General features: G+C 34.9%; 1 protein-coding gene across 28 annotated transcripts in view; it reads right to left on the bottom strand.

Annotated features, from left to right (window-relative positions):
- LOC116167242 (voltage-dependent calcium channel type A subunit alpha-1) overlaps nucleotides 1-19,723 on the bottom strand; it is a 72,135-nt gene that overhangs the window by 6,012 nt on the left and 46,400 nt on the right. For 11 of the 28 annotated variants that reach the window (XM_031482527.1, XM_031482534.1, XM_031482536.1 and 8 more), the window contains 14 exons: nucleotides 13,167-13,310; nucleotides 12,912-13,113; nucleotides 12,699-12,863; nucleotides 10,806-10,919; nucleotides 10,233-10,343; nucleotides 8,756-8,839; nucleotides 8,622-8,651; nucleotides 8,286-8,336; nucleotides 7,649-7,831; nucleotides 7,505-7,596; nucleotides 2,358-2,508; nucleotides 2,181-2,308; nucleotides 1,932-2,134; nucleotides 1,673-1,884 (listed from right to left, as the gene is read on the bottom strand). In XM_031482527.1, coding sequence (XP_031338387.1) covers nucleotides 1,673-1,884; nucleotides 1,932-2,134; nucleotides 2,181-2,308; nucleotides 2,358-2,508; nucleotides 7,505-7,596; nucleotides 7,649-7,831; nucleotides 8,286-8,336; nucleotides 8,622-8,651; nucleotides 8,756-8,839; nucleotides 10,233-10,343; nucleotides 10,806-10,919; nucleotides 12,699-12,863; nucleotides 12,912-13,113; nucleotides 13,167-13,310 — 1,870 coding nt within the window. Of the gene's footprint in view, nucleotides 1-1,326; nucleotides 1,360-1,672; nucleotides 1,885-1,931; nucleotides 2,135-2,180; nucleotides 2,309-2,357; nucleotides 2,509-7,504; nucleotides 7,597-7,648; nucleotides 7,832-8,285; nucleotides 8,337-8,621; nucleotides 8,652-8,755; nucleotides 8,840-10,232; nucleotides 10,344-10,805; nucleotides 10,920-12,698; nucleotides 12,864-12,911; nucleotides 13,114-13,166; nucleotides 13,311-19,723 lie in introns of all 28 variants that reach the window. The other 17 variants (XM_031482554.1, XM_031482552.1, XM_031482546.1 and 14 more) reach the window with 11 other exon arrangements.

The following is a 19,723-nucleotide window of genomic DNA, read 5'->3' as shown; positions in this document are numbered from 1 at the left end:
ATTATGGTTATGTAGCCAAATAACAAAGTTTTTCCAATAAATAATTAAAAAATTGTGTAAGTCAAGCGCCATATGGTGGTTTTTGGTTGAAAAATGCAGTGACAATAATTCCGTTACATGGCGCGTGTCGTGAGAAAGTATTGCGAGTATTAAAAGATGTAGAAGAATTTTGATGGTAACGTTAAGTTATTACCTCGTTGTATATAAAACTTACCTTTTCTGCTTTGCGTATGAAAATACTTGTTCTGGATGTGGTTTAATATAGTACTGATGTAGGTATCCAAAACTTAATTTTGGTAGATTTATGGCAAGCAGAATTAGGAACTAAATACCCCTCAAAAAAGTTCAAAATCGATACGTTACCTGAATTATACTTTCAAATCAATAAATACTGCCAGATGCAGATAAAACATCGTCTGCTTTATTTATGATGCAAACGTTATCGGTTACAATTCAACAAAATGAACAATTCCATGCAATTTTCCTGAAAAATCCAAATAGTTACGGAAAAGTAGAACGACGAAAGCAGGATTATGACAACGAAGGTCTGCTTCCAATCTTACATGCTTTTGCGTGTTAAGAACGGAAGCTGTACCCTCTCGTCAATGCAATTTACCTCTTTCTTTCTGTGATTGTTTCTACACGTTGATGTATTATTGACGTGAATTGAAAAGCACTTATGGAAATATTTAGGCACATTTCCCACTAAATGTTATTAATTATAAAAATACGTCAAGCTTGTTTTGTGTACCTCGACCCGTCATCATATTTTGAATAATACAACCATTCCCTATAATTTCCTTGTAAAAAGATGGATTGTGATGCGTCAGATGCGTAATTACAGTTTTTTGATTAAATACATTTTGGCATCGTCTTACGTTCGCTCCAGAAGGTTGATTGTAAAATGCATCGATAATGAAAGCGTGTAAGTTAATGTTAGATTCCCATTGCATAAGTGCATAATGCCATGAGTTGCTACTACACAAAAAACACTTCTCAATAACATCACCTAATGAAGTAAAGATAATTTTGTTAGGTACGTGTGAGATAGGTATAGGTTAATCGTGTTAATACAAAACTACATGCACTATTGTGTAACTAGTTAATAATTATCATAAACTTCAATGTTCTGAGTAAAGAGGTGGGTACTAATGCTAATTAACAGAAGTGCAGGATAATGCAGGCACAAGAGAAAAACTATTAAAAAAGGCTAAAAACTGTCCTACAGGACTATACTATGAATGAGAATTTAATAGTGGTCAACGCAACCACCAGATGCTTCGAGCGGTTAGTGAAATTTAAAACAAAAAAGAAATTAGGTACTACCGCGTGATTCGCCGAGGGGCTATTTCCATAATCCTGCAATAAACATAAAACGTTATAGGGAACTAACCTATACATCTATTTTTGGTAATCTCGTCTATACTATGTGTTTCGTAAATAGTATAAGGGATAGATAACAATTTCAGGCACATATGCTTTCTCTAACAACAAAAAGGGCAATGGAAAGATCTGGGGTAGCTAAACACATAAGTATGGTAAAACTACTACATCCAATTAGTACCTCTCTGTCATAAACAGAATACCGTTATAACAATTTTGAACTTTTCGACCAGACCATCAGATTATAGTAAACCGATTCAGAATGATTGTAGAATAATAGATTACGTACCGGAGGACCCGTTGGCTCCATTTGACCGAATCTCGTGGAACGCCAACTCTCGAGAATCAACAAGGCACCATAAATCTTGCCAACAGTCAGCTTTCCATTGTTTAATTGATCACTTGGAGGAACTAGAAGATCAATCATGGATTTAGCTTGGATTGGCCAGATACTTTTAATTGTTTCTCTTAGTTCATCATCAGCTTGGTCCATTTCCTCGGCTACAATAGCAATGTGAGATCGTTAAAAATCTTTGTAATTTACTAACCAGGTCTCATTTTCATATTTAAATTTTCTCTAATAAGTGCAAACAGTGTCGTGGTAAAATTAACTTTTCCATCGCCGTCTACGGGCATATTCATTCGGATTAATTTCTTGTACGCTAACCTATTTGGACATTTGTTTCCAAACCCCAAAGGAGGATCCATATTTTTAAGCATGTCATACATCTCCTGGTATAAGATTTTTCCGCTGAAAAGTACGTGCAAATAAATCGAAGAGGAAATAAACGCCTTACGTTGCATTTGGATCATACTCGGCCCAAATGCGAACAAATTCGTCTAAATGATGCGCGCCCAAAATAGAGGGATCTCTAGTAAGGTAGTCGAAATTATCCATGATGACGGCGACAAACAAATTCAACATCTGCAAAATAATTTATATGGTTATGGTGATGTTAACATTTGGTACTTACGAGGAAGGAGCAAAAGAAGATGAACGAAACGAAGTAAGCGTATGCGAGATTAGAACCACAGCTGTTGGTCGGTTTTCGTGCTTCAGGATCACACGGCCGATCTTTAATACAGGATAGCATTATAAAAGGCCAAGCTTCTCCCGTTGCGCACCTAAAATATAATTTCATTAGGATTTCTGTTCGATATATTGGAACATATATCATGAGCAAAATAAAGCCGTTTTTGCAAATGGGTGGAAGCAACTTGTCTACTTATAGTAATATATTTAGTACTCGAGAAGTTACATGTTTGATTTTCTTAACTTATAGCAAAGAGTAAGTATTATTTGCTTATAGTTACAAAACAAATGTTCAAGCACTATATAAGTAGGTAGGTAGTTCGGTTTGTATCAGAATTGTTTAGTTAAAGTGTAACCCAAACTGCAAGTACTTTACAGCTTTATCGACTAAAAGAGCTTCTTAGATTTTTTATAAGCACATCATGATATCTGGCGGGTTCACATAGTTGCTGAATTCTAAAATAACGGAATATTGTAGGTGCCCGAAATTCGTTATTCATTATTATTATTGCGCCCAAAGATACTTAAAATTATCCAAATACAAAGAACAGATACGAATGGTTGCACATGAGGATCAACGCAAAGACTGACAGGTCATTTGCCAAAGCTTCTTCAGTGAACGGTGGAAACTATAAAGGCTGTTTGACGCAAACCGTTGCCTAAAAGTATTCTCCTATTAATAATTTTTTCTGAAACTACTTTAGAAACAACTACTTTCGTCTTTAAAACGGGTGAAGAAAATGTGATTTTCTTCTCTAGTGAGGAAAGAAAAAAACAATTGCTGCTTTAATCTTAATAATGACATTTAAAATTTAAACATACAGGTATCTAGATTACTTTACTGTCAAACGTCATTATTGCAAACAATAATTTTTGAATGTTAATTGTAGTTTCAGAAAAAAATATGTGTAACACTTGAGAAGAAAGTGTTTTTCAACTCTCGTTCGATTGACACACTCGCTACGCTCATGTGTCAAACTTTAAACTTGAGTTGAAAAAACTCCACTTTCTTCTCTAGTTGTACAAATAACTGTAAATCTGAAGATTTGCATTCCAACATAGTTTCTCATGAGCTATCGAAGGAAAAAATTATCATGATCGTTTCTCTTCCGATTTCACCGGATGTGGATAGCAACTTTCTTATTTTAAATAGAACACCCTATATTTTATTGTATTTTCGAAATCTACATGAAAATCTACTTCGTTTTAATACCACATTTCCCTATACCCAGCATCAAAGGTTTTCAAGTTACTCCGTTGACTTGAATTTCCAAAAACCTTCCAAAATGAACAATGCTACATGAGAATGATTTAAATTTTGATCGCTCTTCTATAGGGTGTTTTCAAATTGATGGTCATAGTTTAACAACTTAAATTATAATCTTAAAAAGTTGATTTTTTCGAAAGCTCCTAGGGATTTTTCCACAATAATAGAAAGCGTTGTAGGAAATTTGCCGTGCCTGCAATATTTCCCCGTCCTTCTCGTTAAAAATGACGAATGCAGAATTCACCATATGTGCAATTCATTTTCTCAACGAGTACTAAACCGTGGTCAACATTGGACCAACTGGCCTTTCACGCACAATTAGGGTAGAAGATTATATCGTTACCTATGGACTTTCGACATTATTTGCTTTCGTGTCAACTAAACCTCCGATTGGTGCAGTGTATTTCCTTTGCTTTTCGCGTGTGTTTCGTAGTGTTGTTATAAATTAATAAACAATGAATGTGCAAATACCGTGACAGTACTTGTCTCTAGTGAGTAGGTTGATTAGGTCAGTCCGAAGACGATCAAATTGCTTCGCTTTTCGACCCATGATATTCATGAAAAACAGTTGAAAATACCTCCCCAACCGGAGAAGCAAACGGAATTATCAGCATGTACCTCGACAAAAGGACAAAAAGAATCAGCATTCACCTATGCTAGAGGAATCAACAAGGATCGCAAGACGCAAAACGACACCTCCTCCGATCCAGTCATGGAAACAGCACCTCCTGCCGTCTCCTAGCTCCCAGGTGAAGAACCAACCTCTACCAATGCAAAACACCACCGCACCGGAAACTGCACGAATTCGCGCTCGGATTTTCCTGCTTAGGTACCTTTAATTCCCTTATTTCACTTCTTGTCGTTGTCTTTTTTTTGTTTTTTAACACATTCATCATTTTTTCCACTTAATTTTTTAATTTTCGTTTTCCTGGGATTTTTCATTTCCTTCATCATCTTCGCCGGATTCCTCGCTTTCCTACAGTCTGTAAATTCCCCCATTTTACTTTTTTCTCTCAGATTTTTCGGTTTTTATCCTCTTCCTCAGGATGCGTACTTTCCTTTTTTCCTCGGATTTTGCGGTTTATTCATCACCCTTCTCGACGTCCTCGCTTTCATGCGTTTTTTAAAGTGTATTTTCCTTAATTTCTTCGACCTTGTGGTTTCATTATAATCTTCTTTCGCCTCCTCGGTTTCCTACTCTAATTTCCGCAGTTTCCCTCTTTCCCTCGGTTTTCGAGTTATATATCATTTCCATCGGCTCTTTCGATTTCTTCATATTTTTCCGCGGTATCCTTGTTTTTTATGTTACGTTAATTTCCTATTTTCTTTTTTTACCTCAGTTTTTTTTGCTTTCTTCATCATCTTTCTCGACCTTGTTGCGTTTCATACGCCCCTTTCATTTCTTTGCTGTTCACAGCTTTTCCGGTTTCTTCGTTATCTTCCTGGACCTCCTTGTGTTATTACTCTCCCTCGGATTTTTCGTTTTATTAATCATTTTTATCGGCTCTTTATCGGGTATCTTTATGATCTCTGCCGGCCTTCTTACTTGCCTACGCCCATGTAATTCCTTATTTTCCTAGGCTTCTTCGGTCTCTACGTTTTTTCTCGCCTTTTCAGCTCTTGGCCAATTTATTTGGTACGTGGTTTTATTGACTGTGTCTGAATTCATAGCAAATCTCTCAAATGAGTCCAAAATTTGGGGAACACACTTACCTAATTGGGAAGAACGCCTTCCTCCATTCCAACTATAATACTACAACTGTTTTTTCAACTCCCTTCTGGTTACTTGAGGCAGCTTTCACGAAGTCTTCCTCGAATCGTACATCTTAATGTGTTTGCCTCGCCGTCTTCTGTTTATTCGGACTCCTCCCCCTTATTCTATTTGTCTGACATTTTTACTCTTTCCTTTTCGACATTTTCGTCTTCCTTGATTCTTCAACTACCCTACCCTCGATTTCCTCTTCCACCTTCGCCTACTCTGCAATTTAGATGTCGTGGAAAAACTCAGCTCAAACCGCCTTCCCGTTTATCGCCGACATCAATGCAAGGTCTACCATCAGTCATCAACGTAGCTGGAAGGGCTTCTATTATAAACATATCCAAAACAAAATCACAAATAAACAACCTGGATGACATCCACCGCTGCATAGATCCGTTAACAAACACAATGAAAACTGGGTTACATATTTATATAAGAGAAGTACCTCCTTGACGATGCAACGACCAAGGCCCGAAGAGCTGTTAGTCAACTCTACCCGGTTTTAAAAAGTCGCCTTCTCATCCAGAGGAAAATATCTGTCTATTGTAATGGGTGTGAATATTTTCAATTACACATAATGCTTCTTGGTTGTGAAGCTCGCATGGTAATCGCAGGTTTTAACACGTACAATTACAACGTTGCGAAAACTACTGTCGTTTAGGGCAATAATAACCAATCAAAGTGTAAACTAAAAAGAGTGCATATTCAGTTTATTGTCAGCCAATAGTATAGCTCAGCGCGGAAGAAATTCCGTCATTACCATTTACATGCAAATATATCTCTGAGTGGAAAGTTTCCCAAGGAGCAGTGACGATCTAAATAAAAATCAAGTCAGTGGAATCCATTTATCCGAGGCAATGAAATAAAAGACGACTTTTTTTCAATGATCCGAGGAAACTGACTGCAGCGGAGGTTTCAGATTTCAAAACAACCAGGACGTGGCCATCTACGACGTAGACAATTTGAAAGGCGCAAAAACAATTCCAAGGTTCGACATCGACCTAATCGAGTTCAACAAACTCACGCTGAATCAAGTGACTTAATTCATAAGGTAAAAGACCTAGTAAAAGACAATGTTCCTTTATACTAATTAAATCCAACAGCGTACTTATTTTAAAACTAGGGGTCATTTTGCGTGAGAATTAATGACCATTTATTTATGATGTTCGAATTTAACCCGGGGATTGAAGTGCTAAAGTATTTTCCAAAATTAGAATTGTTTAGATAGTTTAGGTTTAGATTCAACGTAACTGTAAATATTTGCTTTATTGGTGTGTTTAGTATTCTAATTTATTTATGTCATTTTTTGCAATCGTAATTATTACAACCACTAATCTTTATTCCCAGGAACAAAAAAGTTCTGAAATTCAAACGTACACCGAATTATGAAAATTGCGCAAGTCCTAAAGGCATATTAGAGTGTAAATTTTGGTAGTAATAACTTGCCCAAATTTTGATTATTATTTGTTGAAATTAACCAAGTCCCTGCGAAGATCAAAATTAACTTAATTATTCCCTATTATGTACCCATTCATTTACCTGAGCTAGCGCTGGAAGTATAAAAGTAAAATTAAGGTAAGTTCCAAAATACTTCACACCGACATCGACACCGAGAAACGAAGGATAAGAAGAATCGTCCACTGTAAGACTTACATAAGATTTTGAACTTGTTCCCATGAAAGCATGAGTGCGTATCGGGTCATTGTTAATGCCGTCGAGGCAAATTAGCATTGAAAATGACTTAAAGCAGAAAAAAATGAAAAAGTTTTAAAAGTGTTGGTAGGGACTCCTTACAGGATACATATCAAAAGAGTTCCCACCTCTCAGGAGGGTGCTGCACCCCCTTTTGCTTCAGAAACCACCCTCTAATGCGACCTCGCACTGGTGTCAATTTTTCTCGAAAACTAATTTATTCCCTATGAAATTCTGCATAATTTTTTCCCTATAACGTATCCTTAACTCACAAATAACTTTTAACAGTTAATAACCGAAAAGGCTTTGGTGGTATGTGCTTATTGATCTTTATCACTACATTTAAGTGGTCTTCCTTTGAAAATCTTACCTGAACAGTAACATCAGTCCTTGAATAAAATTCCTAAAGTTATTGTGTCGAGTGATGAATGTCCCTGCGTTATTTTCAATATTTCCAAATACCTGAAAAAGTGGTAGATAATAACGTCAAGTTTATCTTCGCACTGGAACGTACCTGCATACCAATAATGGCATAAATAAAAAACAACATGGCTATAAGAAGGCAGACGTAAGGCAAGGCTTTGAAACTTTGTACAAATGTCCACAGTAGTATCCGAATTGTGTACCCCTGACGTAACAGCTTGATCAGTCGAGCAGCACGAAACAACCGCAAAAATCCGACGTTGATGAAATTTTCCTACAAATATGTTTAATTACCACAAAATCGTAATTTATTGTTAACAACAAAGATGCTAGCTGCATGTTAAGTTTACTATGCTAAAATGCCTCTAACATTGTTACTATGCTAAGTAAAGACTACGAACTATGGGTAGTATTTACACCTAACATGGATTTTAGAAAGGTTAAACTAGCTTCAGTTATTTTTTATTTAATAAGTAATGCATCCTGCAAGTGGTTTTTAAGTGTAAAAGTTTTGTGTCTTTGTATGTGTCTAGCGTATACAACTTTACTTACCACTTACCTACGTCAGTAAGTACACATTGAGAAATAACAAAATTCATTCAATGTGCGTTAAAAGAAAAACTCACAACATGCATCATTATTACTATAAAATGCCCCATTTAATCCTATGATAAAAATAAATAACGCGAAACACAAAAAAAGAACAGTGCATCAAGCGTCCAACTAACCGACAACCATAGAGAAAACTTAGATGCGAGATCCAATTCTACTCCTGGCGGCTATGTTCAAAAATCACTAGTTAGGAAACCTCATTTTACTAATCTACAATATTTAGATATGCACACATGCAAGAACAATAACTAACCTTTTGGTCGCACTACTCTTGAGCTCCTCTAGCAAGAGTCATCTACATAGGTATAAGTACTTATTTATCCTTTTGTCACTTACTATTCTACCGTGATAATCTAAACATCAACAAACACAAGCTCAAAATCCGGTGGTGCGACTGATTTAATTACTTTTCTTTTACACAAAAAAATAAAAGCTTCAGATAATAAACGTACCCTTTCCTTTGCCAACTTTTCGGCCCTTTCCTTATAATGGGAACAAAATTATTATATTGTTAATTGTGGATTTGTGTAGTGTTTTGTATTATTTTGTTGCTTCTCTTTATAAATTCTTTTAATTCAATACTTACACCAAACTCTACCACCATCGCGTCTACAATACTTCCGATTACTGTCACAAAGTCGAACGTATTCCATGGATCCTTGAAGAAGTTCTAAATAACAGATTCGAACATTAATATCGTGTATCAAAGTTTTTGGCACTTAATGTTTGTCGATCAATTTTGTTTTTCCAGAAATGTTTGAATAGAAGGTACGGTCACGTTATTATTAATGATAATTGTCAACAAAGATTAAGTGCTGTTAGGAATGTTTGTCAATTAGTTAATAAACTGTAACCCGTGTCGTTCCATATCAAGTACACCTCTTTCATTTCAGTCAGCGGGGAATGATGCCGTTATGCCTAATGGTAAATTACACTACTTATGCAATTTTGCACAATAGCTCCCTTGGTGGTCCTCAAATGGACAAGCAGATTTGGGCCGCTTTCAACAAAATATCTCCTTTGCTGAAAATGAGATTAAGTAGACCTGTAGTATGTTATGAACTCGCGAACCCTTCAATGTTAGAACAGCGTTTGTGAATATTAAATGAGTCATTTGATTTTTTCAACAGAAATGATCTATGCTCATTGAGGGTGTCTTACCTTTCGCAAATCGATTTCTATGTCCAAGGATAATGGTTATTGAATATGAGTCGGATTAGCAGTCGAGTTTGCGAAAGAACATGGTATTTAGCCCAATAATCAACTCTACGATAATCAGACTGGCAGCTATGGACGGATGTGGACGGGAATTGTAGGTAGTTTCCAAGAACTCTATTTTTTTCTACTCATACTAGCTTTTAATTAGTACTTTGGGGTACAGTTTTTTGTTGTTATGCAACAACTTCATTAAAATGGTACGAGCACGGTCTTTTCTATGTTGAGGTCTACGGTTACAGTTTATTAAATAACCTCGATAACTTTCTTTAAACGCTTAGTTAAACTATAACACAAACTAAATATTTAACTAACACCCCAATTTTAGAAACACCATTAAAAACTAAACATCGAAACTAAAAACCTAGTTGACCTGAAACTATTATTTACCTTTTTAAACAAATTTATGATTAAAAAAATACAACAAAAAATTACAACGTTCTATAACAATAACCTAAATAATTAACGAAATGAAAAAAAAGGATGGGATTTTTGGATTTTCTAACATGCAAACTAATCACTTTCGAAGCGGACGCAACTGATCAAATAGTCAATAAGGATCTAGTTACGCTACGAAATTATTGCACTACTTTAACACTACTTTTTACTCACTTTATGTGAATTGCTAAAAAATCTACGTAGTGAATGCCAGGTGCAGAAAATGTATTAAACTACTTTATTTTAAAAAAAGTAAGGAAAAAATGAGATTATTGCGATCAAACCAGATACTAGTGATGTTGGTGATAAAGAAAGTATAATTAAATCGAAATAATATAAAAGATATATTAATAATAAAACGTTCTAACGGTGATGTTATTGTTATAATAAATAATGATGGTGATTATTACCTTAATCCCAAAAGCGATGAGCTTGAGTACAGTTTCGCAAAGAAAGAGGAAAGTAAACAGTATGTTCATTGCTGCCAGGAGGTCGGAGAGTAAGGGTGGAGCCGTGTGATACTACAACAACTTTTCAATGTAGCTTCTATGCTACAAGCTAATGCCTACCTTCGTGGCCTTTTGAGACAAGTTTATGGGAAAAAGTCGGCAGGTTCAGTAGAAATTATTATTGATAACAATAAATACTGTATTTCTTCGTGATTATGCTTAAAATAATATGTCGAATTAAATGTTGCCGCTGTTCATTTATTAACGTGTAAGATTTGTAGCATACCACAATGGTGTGTGGCACATGTTCAAGAGAGCGTGTATATTACATCCAACATAACATGCACTACGAAATACTCATGCAACATTCATATATCAAGCGATGTGTTAGGGTTGCGGGAGAAAGGACTTTATTAACAGAAGATAATAAAGAAGAATTTAGTTTAGTTTTAACTGCTTGTTTAAAATTTTATAATTATATTGCGATTATCTTTAAAAGAATTAATATAGTCAAGTAGTATCTACTTTTCTTACCCGAACACCATAGGCAAGGATCTTGAGGATGCACTCCAACGTGAACAGGCTGGTGAAACCCCAGTTGAGATACTTAAGCATATCGGTGAAGGTTTGATCTTGCTTGTCATACTGCTAACATACAATGCGGCTATTCTGTCTAAATATTGTTACACATCTTATGATATAGCACACTTTACTAAACTTAGTGTCCTTCCAAACAAAAATAAAATTGAGTAAAACACTTCGCTGACGAGAACAGGTTACATGCAACTTCCACAACAAACAAAACTGAAAAAATGGGTAAATATAGATATACTGCAAGGATCAACAAGTACTAAAAACAAAATTTTACGCAAAAGCAAGTCAGAATGTTAGTTCCTTTATTGTGTTTTTTGTTTTCTTTTTAACAACATGTGTTGGTCAAAAATGAATATCTTTCAATACCTGAAAGTAATTTGGAATTTTAATTAAGAGAATGTATGAATTACACTAAATAGTGCATACCTGACACTTTTTCACAGAACCTAACGTATTGTTTTTTTAAACATTAGTTTATTGGCTTGGATAGGGGTTATTACAATAGGTTTGTGGCAAGAATTACATCAGAGTCAGAGTCAGAATTATCGTAAAAAATGTGATACGTCGTATCCAATGTCTTCTACTGCCTGGCTGAAGAGTGATTCTAGTTCTCAAATGCAGCAGCATATATGAATGGCCAAAAAAGGTCTAAGGAGAAACATTTTATTTTCACCACTGTGTAGCATTTTCGTAGCTGACTGGTTGTAAACGATAGTGTAACCAAAACTGAATTCGCGTAAAGGGAAATTGCTTGCAAGGTCTTTTGTCGTTTAATTAGCTAAAAACTGAATGCATAACGTCCCTCGCAGGTTGAGATATCACTCGATTACAGTAGGATATAGACAATAAATAAATAAATTCCTATTTCATAACTGCGTTAGACTTTCAATGCATGCTCAAACCATTTAGCGCCCGGCCTATAACCTTCTAAAGCAAATTTTCATATTACCATAGTGTAATTAATTGTTTACACTATGCTATGTCTAACAATTTCATTTTAAAGAAACAAATTGCACTTGCGCTTGAAATTTACTTTGGTAGTTTACCACAAGTAAAGATTACGAAAACAGGTGGAAGAAGGTGTCAGGTACTTAAATAGGATCATAAAGTACCTACTACGAACGTAGGAAAAAATCATAGTAAAATCCATTCTGAGTAGTGATCATCGAAATTTTGTTTAAACACATAAATCGTACATGCAGTTTCGATATTACGAACACCAGTTCACTTTTAATAAAATAATGTGATTTGACGATCTAATCTAAAGCTAATGTTAATAGTAAACACAGATATCACACGCAAATATTACACCTCAAATTAAAAAAATCATATCATTCAACATTGACTATGGATAGTCACCTAAGAAACCTAAATAGCAAAAGTGATCTACCAGATTAAGTAGGTACTAAAAGTAACTCCTTTAAACATTGACTAAAAGATGACAAACCAGTCTTCAAAATAGGCAGGCTTGTCACGGTTAATAAACTTTATAGGGTACTATCAGTATAAGTGTAAATCGTTTGAACTGCACCTCGTTTTCTGAATGTAAGGACAGTGCAGTTGAAAGCAATGAAGCAGCCAAACATGTAGGTACGTTTCAAAATGCATGACAATGCATAAAGTGCATTTGCAAATGGCATTCAAAAATAGAAGTGTGTTTGTTTGTTTCATTTGGTGTGACGGCGTGTTACCTACTAGTGCGATGTGCATTTGTCGGTATTCTATTTGGCTGCCGACTTTTTGAAAATTTCAAAAAACTATCACTATGGTGTATATTTTTTTGAACAATTCACTCAAAGGGTTAGTACTAAATGAACTTAAATCAATACGTACCTTCATCATAAGTAATAATGTGTTGAATACGATTAACATCATTATTAAGTATTCAAATGGAGTAGACACTACTATCCTCCAGATTTTGTACTTAAAGCTATTTCTTTTATTGGGCATATACCTTTCCAGAGGTCGAGCTTGAATTGTAAAATCTATGCACGATTTCTAAAAAAAGTTTGTTAAAAGTGTCATAACTATCAGCGAAGGTGATACCTGGTTTTTATCTATCTCGCCACTTTGTAGCTCCGCTTCGCCCTGTTCTTGGAAGGTAATGATGATTAAGGCGACGAATATATTTACAAAAAAGAATGGAAATACCACAAAATATACAATGTAGAAAATGGACATTTCTATGCGATAATTTTGTATAGGCCCTTGGTTTTCGTAAGTGGCATCCATTGAATTTTGAAGAACCCTAAAGGAAACGTCCCGTTAATACGATCAGAAAACTGTTGTTTACGCATTTACTGTGGCCATCCTTCACCGGTTTGCACAGCAAATAATGTAAGCATGGCCATTGCGACGTTGTCGTAGTGGAAATCTTGCAGATCCCATTTACGGTTTTCCACTTTCGGCACGTCGTTATTTTCTTCAAACACAAAGTATTGTCCCCTGAAATAAAGTAGTGCAAATGAGCTGTATTTGCGAACGTATTTGAGGAGATGTTCATTTACATAGCATTAAATGAAAACGGTACTACAGAAAGATGCAGCAATGTTTTTCATAATATACATAATATAGACTATAACCTGCTATAACTGTATCTAATGAACTAATAAATTGGCATATAAAAGGTACAAATTTAATTTTTCCCCAGATATTTCCACAACTAATAAGTTCTACAGTGATATTGAAATTTTTAGTTAAAACATGAGCTTCTGATTGAAAAAACAAACAGTTTAAAAAAAGTAAGTAAAAACAGCCATAGTACCTAAAATAAGTATAACATAAGTGCGTCTTATCATCTACATCAAAATGACTAGTATAATTCTCATGGAACCGTTGCTGTAGACTCATATTGGTTTTGCTGGACGACGATCGTCATGGCTTTCGATCAGTGCTATTTATTAAGAAGTAGACATAGGGATTTTGTTTTTACCTACGAGTATGTCTACTTTTAAATAATACAATCGCTTCTAAAGGGCATCTAATTTTATGCAACCAAAATAACTTCTTAAAAGAGATAAATATCTGGCTGAAGAAAAAGCTGATTTTGTCAATTGCTATAGTGCCGGTAACAGTTTAAGAAGGAAAAAGACAGTAATAACATATAATATAAATGTTTAATGGCGCAAAATACTTGTTCTATCTGTACTCCTTCTAACTGTATCTTTACTTTTTCATCTTCTTTACTTATAGTATTAGTTTTGTTTGGCCGATGTTTTTCATTCCAAACTACTTTCCAACTGATATTATTTCTTTATCATTCGTTGTAGGTATGGTTCCTTCTCTTTGTCTGCAAGTACTACCATGTGGTCAGCATATTTTATTGTCTTTATGCTGTAACCACCTATTCTAATCCTTAGAATTTCCTTACCAATGTCCACTTCCAACAACTGCCCACTTGACTGCCCAATAATTTCTCTCAATCTATGAAGCATTTTTATTGACGTCCATCATTGTTTCCTGTCCAACCAATGGCGTTTCTTGGTCTTCCCTTTGCAAATCAAAATTGTTCATCTCATATATACTCGTATTTCTTTATCTTACCTTTTAGCAATATTCTAGCTAAAACCTTAGTTGCATGGCTTATGTAGCTTATAGTCCGGTAATCCTTGCATTCCTTTGCATTATTTTCCTTTGGTAACGTAATGAATATGGTTTTCTTGATATTATCTGGTCTGTATTTAGATTTAGATATAATATTTACAAGTTTGGTAACTCTGGCTATAGCTCAATGGTCTAATGCCTTCGGTACCTCTGCAGGAATACCGTCACAACCAATCGCTTTCTTATCCTTGAGATCATTGCCCTTCCCACTTTACACCTCATTATTTCTGGTCCTTTATTGCCCTCCGTACACTCCGACTCATTCTCCACCCCTAAATCGTCTTGGTGCACCTTATTCGACTATATATGTATATATGTATAGGTTCGTCTATATAGGTACTCTTTTATTCTCCTCTGTAATTGGTGATATTTCACCGTATTTATTGTCTATGCCTTTATTACTTAATTGGATTTGGTTTTCTTCTTGTTGGTGTCTTTGCCGTTTTGTACATTTCTTCCACGCGCCCTTGTTTATCAATTTCCTCTACCTCTAAGCCCTTGCTTTCCATCAATTGTTGTTTAGCCTTGTCAAATTTCCTTCTTATTTGATTATTAATTTGCTTATACCATTCCTTTATCCTCAGTATTAATAACTTTCCATTTTCTTCTTTCAATCTTGTTCAAAATTTCCTCTGGCATCTATTCTTTCTTACCCTCTCCTCTTCGTTCTTTTCCCACCTCTTCTTTCAAAGCATCTGTTACTACATCCTTGCTGTTGCACCATGGTTCCTTTACGTCTGAACTTGTTGGGTGCTTTTCCACGCCCTTCATAATACTCAAAGAATGTCTTCCTGACGCATCTGTTTTGAACATTCCTAAGTTCTCTTTCATGAAGCGAATATCTGTGATATTGCTAATGAATTATAGCCTGACGAGCTGGTAGAATTGAAAAAAATACGCGATCAAAACTACAAAAAAATATATACCAAAGATTATATAGTCTTGCCGCCAAAATTCATACAACGTTGACTTGTTTTAGATCGACTAAAAAATGAATATTTCGGAAAGGTTATATCCCGAAGAGCTACCAGAAGTGAGAAATATTAGTGTAGTGTCCAATAAATACGACATAAATTGGACAAGCAACAAATACCATTAGATTGCACATTTATTTGTTCTTTATTTTATCTACCCTCTCTGTTAAAGGTTAGACTATTACTACCCTTATTGTAAAAAGTCGAACTGAATGCCTTTGTACTAATTATAGATATATCGGTACCATGATTTCGGCACAAAGCCACTGCGATACACAGCGTCATTTTATATCGTGGATTTAAAATAAGAATGACGAATGTCATTAGAATGCAGAGTCATTTGTTTCACTTTATCTATCCTTACGGTTAAAGATCGGCTTAGCCAACTCATCCAAACCTATTAAACTGTCAATTTAACATATGCTAAAAAGTAATAATATATTGTTTACCAAGGACGAGAAGTGAGTTTTCGCTGACAAGTCGGAAGATTTAAGGAAATTTACGAAAATTCTGACTAAATTTTTGTTTATTAGTATGCTGGAATTTCTTGTATATAAACGGCTAGTCAAAACAGGTATAGAAATCAAAAGATATGACGCGATTTTGACGGCGAAGTCATAGCAGATGAGGTATGTTCCATTACAGTAAGTAGAAGAAGTCTACCTAAAAGCGATATTGAAAAAGTTTGCAGGAGTATACGCGAGCTCTTCTAGAGATTTTCATTCCACCATCTTTAATAGCTTTTAAGAGCCTTTCACAGTCTTCAAAAGTTTTCAAGAGCATTCTAGAAGTTTTTACATTTTATAAACTCGAAAGAGGTTTCAAAAGCCTTTAGTAAACCTCAAGAGTCATCAATGGTTTCTTTGAGACTTTTAGAGACTTGAAGAATCCAAGCTCAGAAAAGTTTATATTGCTCCTTAGAAAATTAAAAAGTCTTTCAAATTCTCCATGTGCATTTAAGGCTCCTCTGTAGTCAATTTGCATTTCAATGTTATTGCAATTGGTTAGACCACCAACAATACACATTTCTACGTATATTCGTGGAGTGCGAAAACGGTATATTTCTATCTTTTTCAGTTTTGCATATTTTCTTCATTTATTGTTAAACACAATAGACCAGGTATAATGATCAAGGACTAATTATGTAAACAAGTTTATTGAAAAGGTGTAGTCAATATTTGAATAAAGCTACACAAATACCTGTTCCTTTTACTCCATTTGTCTATAATGAGATCTTCTGTAAATTACTTGATTCTAAGGTAATTAGTGGAGAAAATTCGCAATGTTTGCTAACAATTCCCAATAGATTGTTAGTTAATTACACCTTATTATTATTTCCTGTTATTTGTTTTAATCAATTTTACTGATCAACTTTGATTTAGACATTTTTATAATTAATAGGTTATTATTTACTTATTTAAAAAAAAGTTCTTATCTTTTCAAAAAATAATTGTACAGTTAGCGTATTCGTTTTATTTATGCACGGCCCATGAAGGTTTTTTATGAACAGACAAAACTGCTGGTAAAAATGTAATTAACACAATAACACATGTCTATACATATTGTCATTGCAACCTATCTTCCATTTTTATGGGTAGAACCATATTCGGCACCAAAAAGCATGAGATATCACATGGACATCAAGCAATCGAATTTACACCTTTTGGTCTGTAAGTATCGATATTGGCATCGTTTGTGCGGTATCATAATTCGGTTTTTTAAATCCTTAATTCAGTAGTGAAAATTGAAATTGGGGATTCCTCTATTTCTTTGACGACCAAGTATTCATCCTTGTGGATATCAGATCATATTGAAGCAATTATAAATTGTGCACAACTCTTGTGCAGATAAAGTGAATTTTTTTAAACCGAAATAGCTTAGTAAATAGTTGGGTTATAAGGCTCTTCTGTTGTCAAGATATTCGCTTCGACTTCATCAATAGATGTCTCGTCCAGACGATTCATTCTGCCTCTCCTCCGACAAACTGTATTCGCTCTTATCGTGTTGAACTTACCAATGGATATATTTGTTCCACACGTCCCAATCGCCCTTTGTGAGTACCTCCTCCGGCAATTCGCTATAGAGATAAAAATTATAACCGATCACGATGAAGCGTCGAAGAGGTAAAAATGGATTCCTTTTGTTGAGACCTTTCATTAGAGTATGGATAAAACTAGTCCCTCTCTTCCCCGAACTCCCTATTTTGATAAGGGTAAAAAAGAGGGGGGCCTTAAAACATCTAAAAGTGATGGCCGTCTGGCGGACCTCCAAGGTATAGGCTACTTATTGCAAAAAATTCCAAGACTATATATATATTACCATAATAGTAGTTTAAAAAAAGTGGGCCCGGGCGGACGGGCAAAACGCCCGGGTGCGGAATTAAAAACTCAAAACCTTCCCCATGCGTCTAAACTTATTGATTAAATTGTGGAATAAATAGATGCGACTAGTTTCGACGTTACCGTCATCTTCTGGTTTTAAAATTAAGGACTAACATTCTATGGTTCCCTAAATGGTAGAACGAGTAGTTACATATTGAACAAATCTAACCTTAGAACTAGGTGCATGGGGAAAATAACATAAGAATTAAAACATCAATAAGGACAACTACGTTACAAACGAAAAAATTGACCAAAAAGGTCTCTTAAACAATTTAATTTAAACACAGTTCGTCATGACAATGTGCGAAGGCGGAAACCAACGCCATAACGGCGTAGCCGGAGTTCTCGAAATGGAGCAAGTGTTTTTAAAGACCAGTTATCCACGAATACTTTACGCTATTATACCTGCCCTGGAATACTGGAAAAGTTTATTAAGTAACAAGGGATTAAAAAGAGTTTTTGTTCCTGAAAGAATGGTTTAAATCCCGAGGCTTGCCGAGGGCTTTAATATTCTTGAGGGAAACGGAAAAAGTAAATAGTCCGAAATTTGTTAAAAGTGCGAGAATTTTTTATATCTGCCACTAATAACCGGGAAAACCAACGAATTATGCCGCTTTTTTTGATACGGATATTCATTTTGGTGACTTGACAAACTTTACTTTTGAATTGATGCTAATTGAAACTTCTGATGTATTTTGTGGAATTGTGGTATTGTGCTTTCTCCTTATGTCGAGGTCATGCGTTTGTCCTGCCCTACCACATTTTTTTTTAATGTTTTTATGCACGTAGATAAGCAGTTTCATGGTACAAAATGTTAAAAAAACAAAAAGGAGTCACATTTTTACACCACACCTGAATTGCCACAAGAAACCACCAAATTATTGGTATAATCGTCTCACTATGTACCTAAAACACATAAGTGGTCGTATTCCGCTTGGGTTGAGCTAAAAAATGGGGCTACTATTTGATATCTTCCTAAACAAATTTCTTGAAGAATCTAGATAGAATGAAAAATGTTTTAGAAATAATAAAGTATTTCTATAAAAATAAAAATAAACATTAGCTAATTATACATATAGTAGCTTATCTAATCCATGTCATTAGGAACGAGGTAACAATGTGCCAGGATAATGCCAGGTAGTTTCTTTTGTTTTCCCTTGCAAGTAATGAGATATCGCCTTAGGGGTTTTAAGTGCAATTTGAGTTGCCTACCTTTATGTTAACGTTGCGCTCTTTTCTGAAAATCGCGGAACTTATTTTTTAAAATATATGCCTTATCATAATAGATGGAAATAATATCTTTAAGTACCGCCGTAAAAAATACTGTCGGATTTCTAAATTGGTGCTGTAGGTTTTTCTACTCCCATTACAACGGCTGTTATTTACGAAAAACGATTTTTCTATTCAACGATCTTCCTAAAAAACTAAGACCGATATTTCAACTTTTTTTAAGTACCGCCGTTCTTTTCATCATTGCAAAGAATATCCACTATCGAGAATTTGTTAGACTTCAACTACAAAAGCAGCATTTCATAAGAAAGTTTAGCTATTTCTCCAATATGGCGGATTGACTACAGAGGAGCCTTAAGGGACTTCAAGGGTCTTTAAGACCAGCTGCTAACAGTTAAGAATTTTATAATTGCTTTTTAGTATAAAATTTTTGCTTTTAAAAATCTTTAAGTCTTTCTATGAGTCTCCAAACGAGAAATTCCCAGAATCTTTTAGATGCGTTGTCAGTATTGTGCGTTGCTTATCTCACAAAAGCTTTCTTATAGGAAACATGCCTAATGTAATTCATTCCGTTTTAAGTGTACCCTTTTTTTGGAAATTGCTGATTTTTCATGTTTTTAAATGTACCTATGTCCGAGCTTATGTCCATTATTAGTAAACAACTAATATT

Source organism: Photinus pyralis, unplaced genomic scaffold, assembly GCF_008802855.1.
Source record: "Photinus pyralis isolate 1611_PpyrPB1 unplaced genomic scaffold, Ppyr1.3 Ppyr1.4_LG3b, whole genome shotgun sequence".
Classification (NCBI taxonomy): domain Eukaryota; kingdom Metazoa; phylum Arthropoda; class Insecta; order Coleoptera; family Lampyridae; genus Photinus; species Photinus pyralis.
Note: the sequence above shows the minus strand (reverse complement) of the source record. Positions and strands in the feature narration are given on the sequence as shown.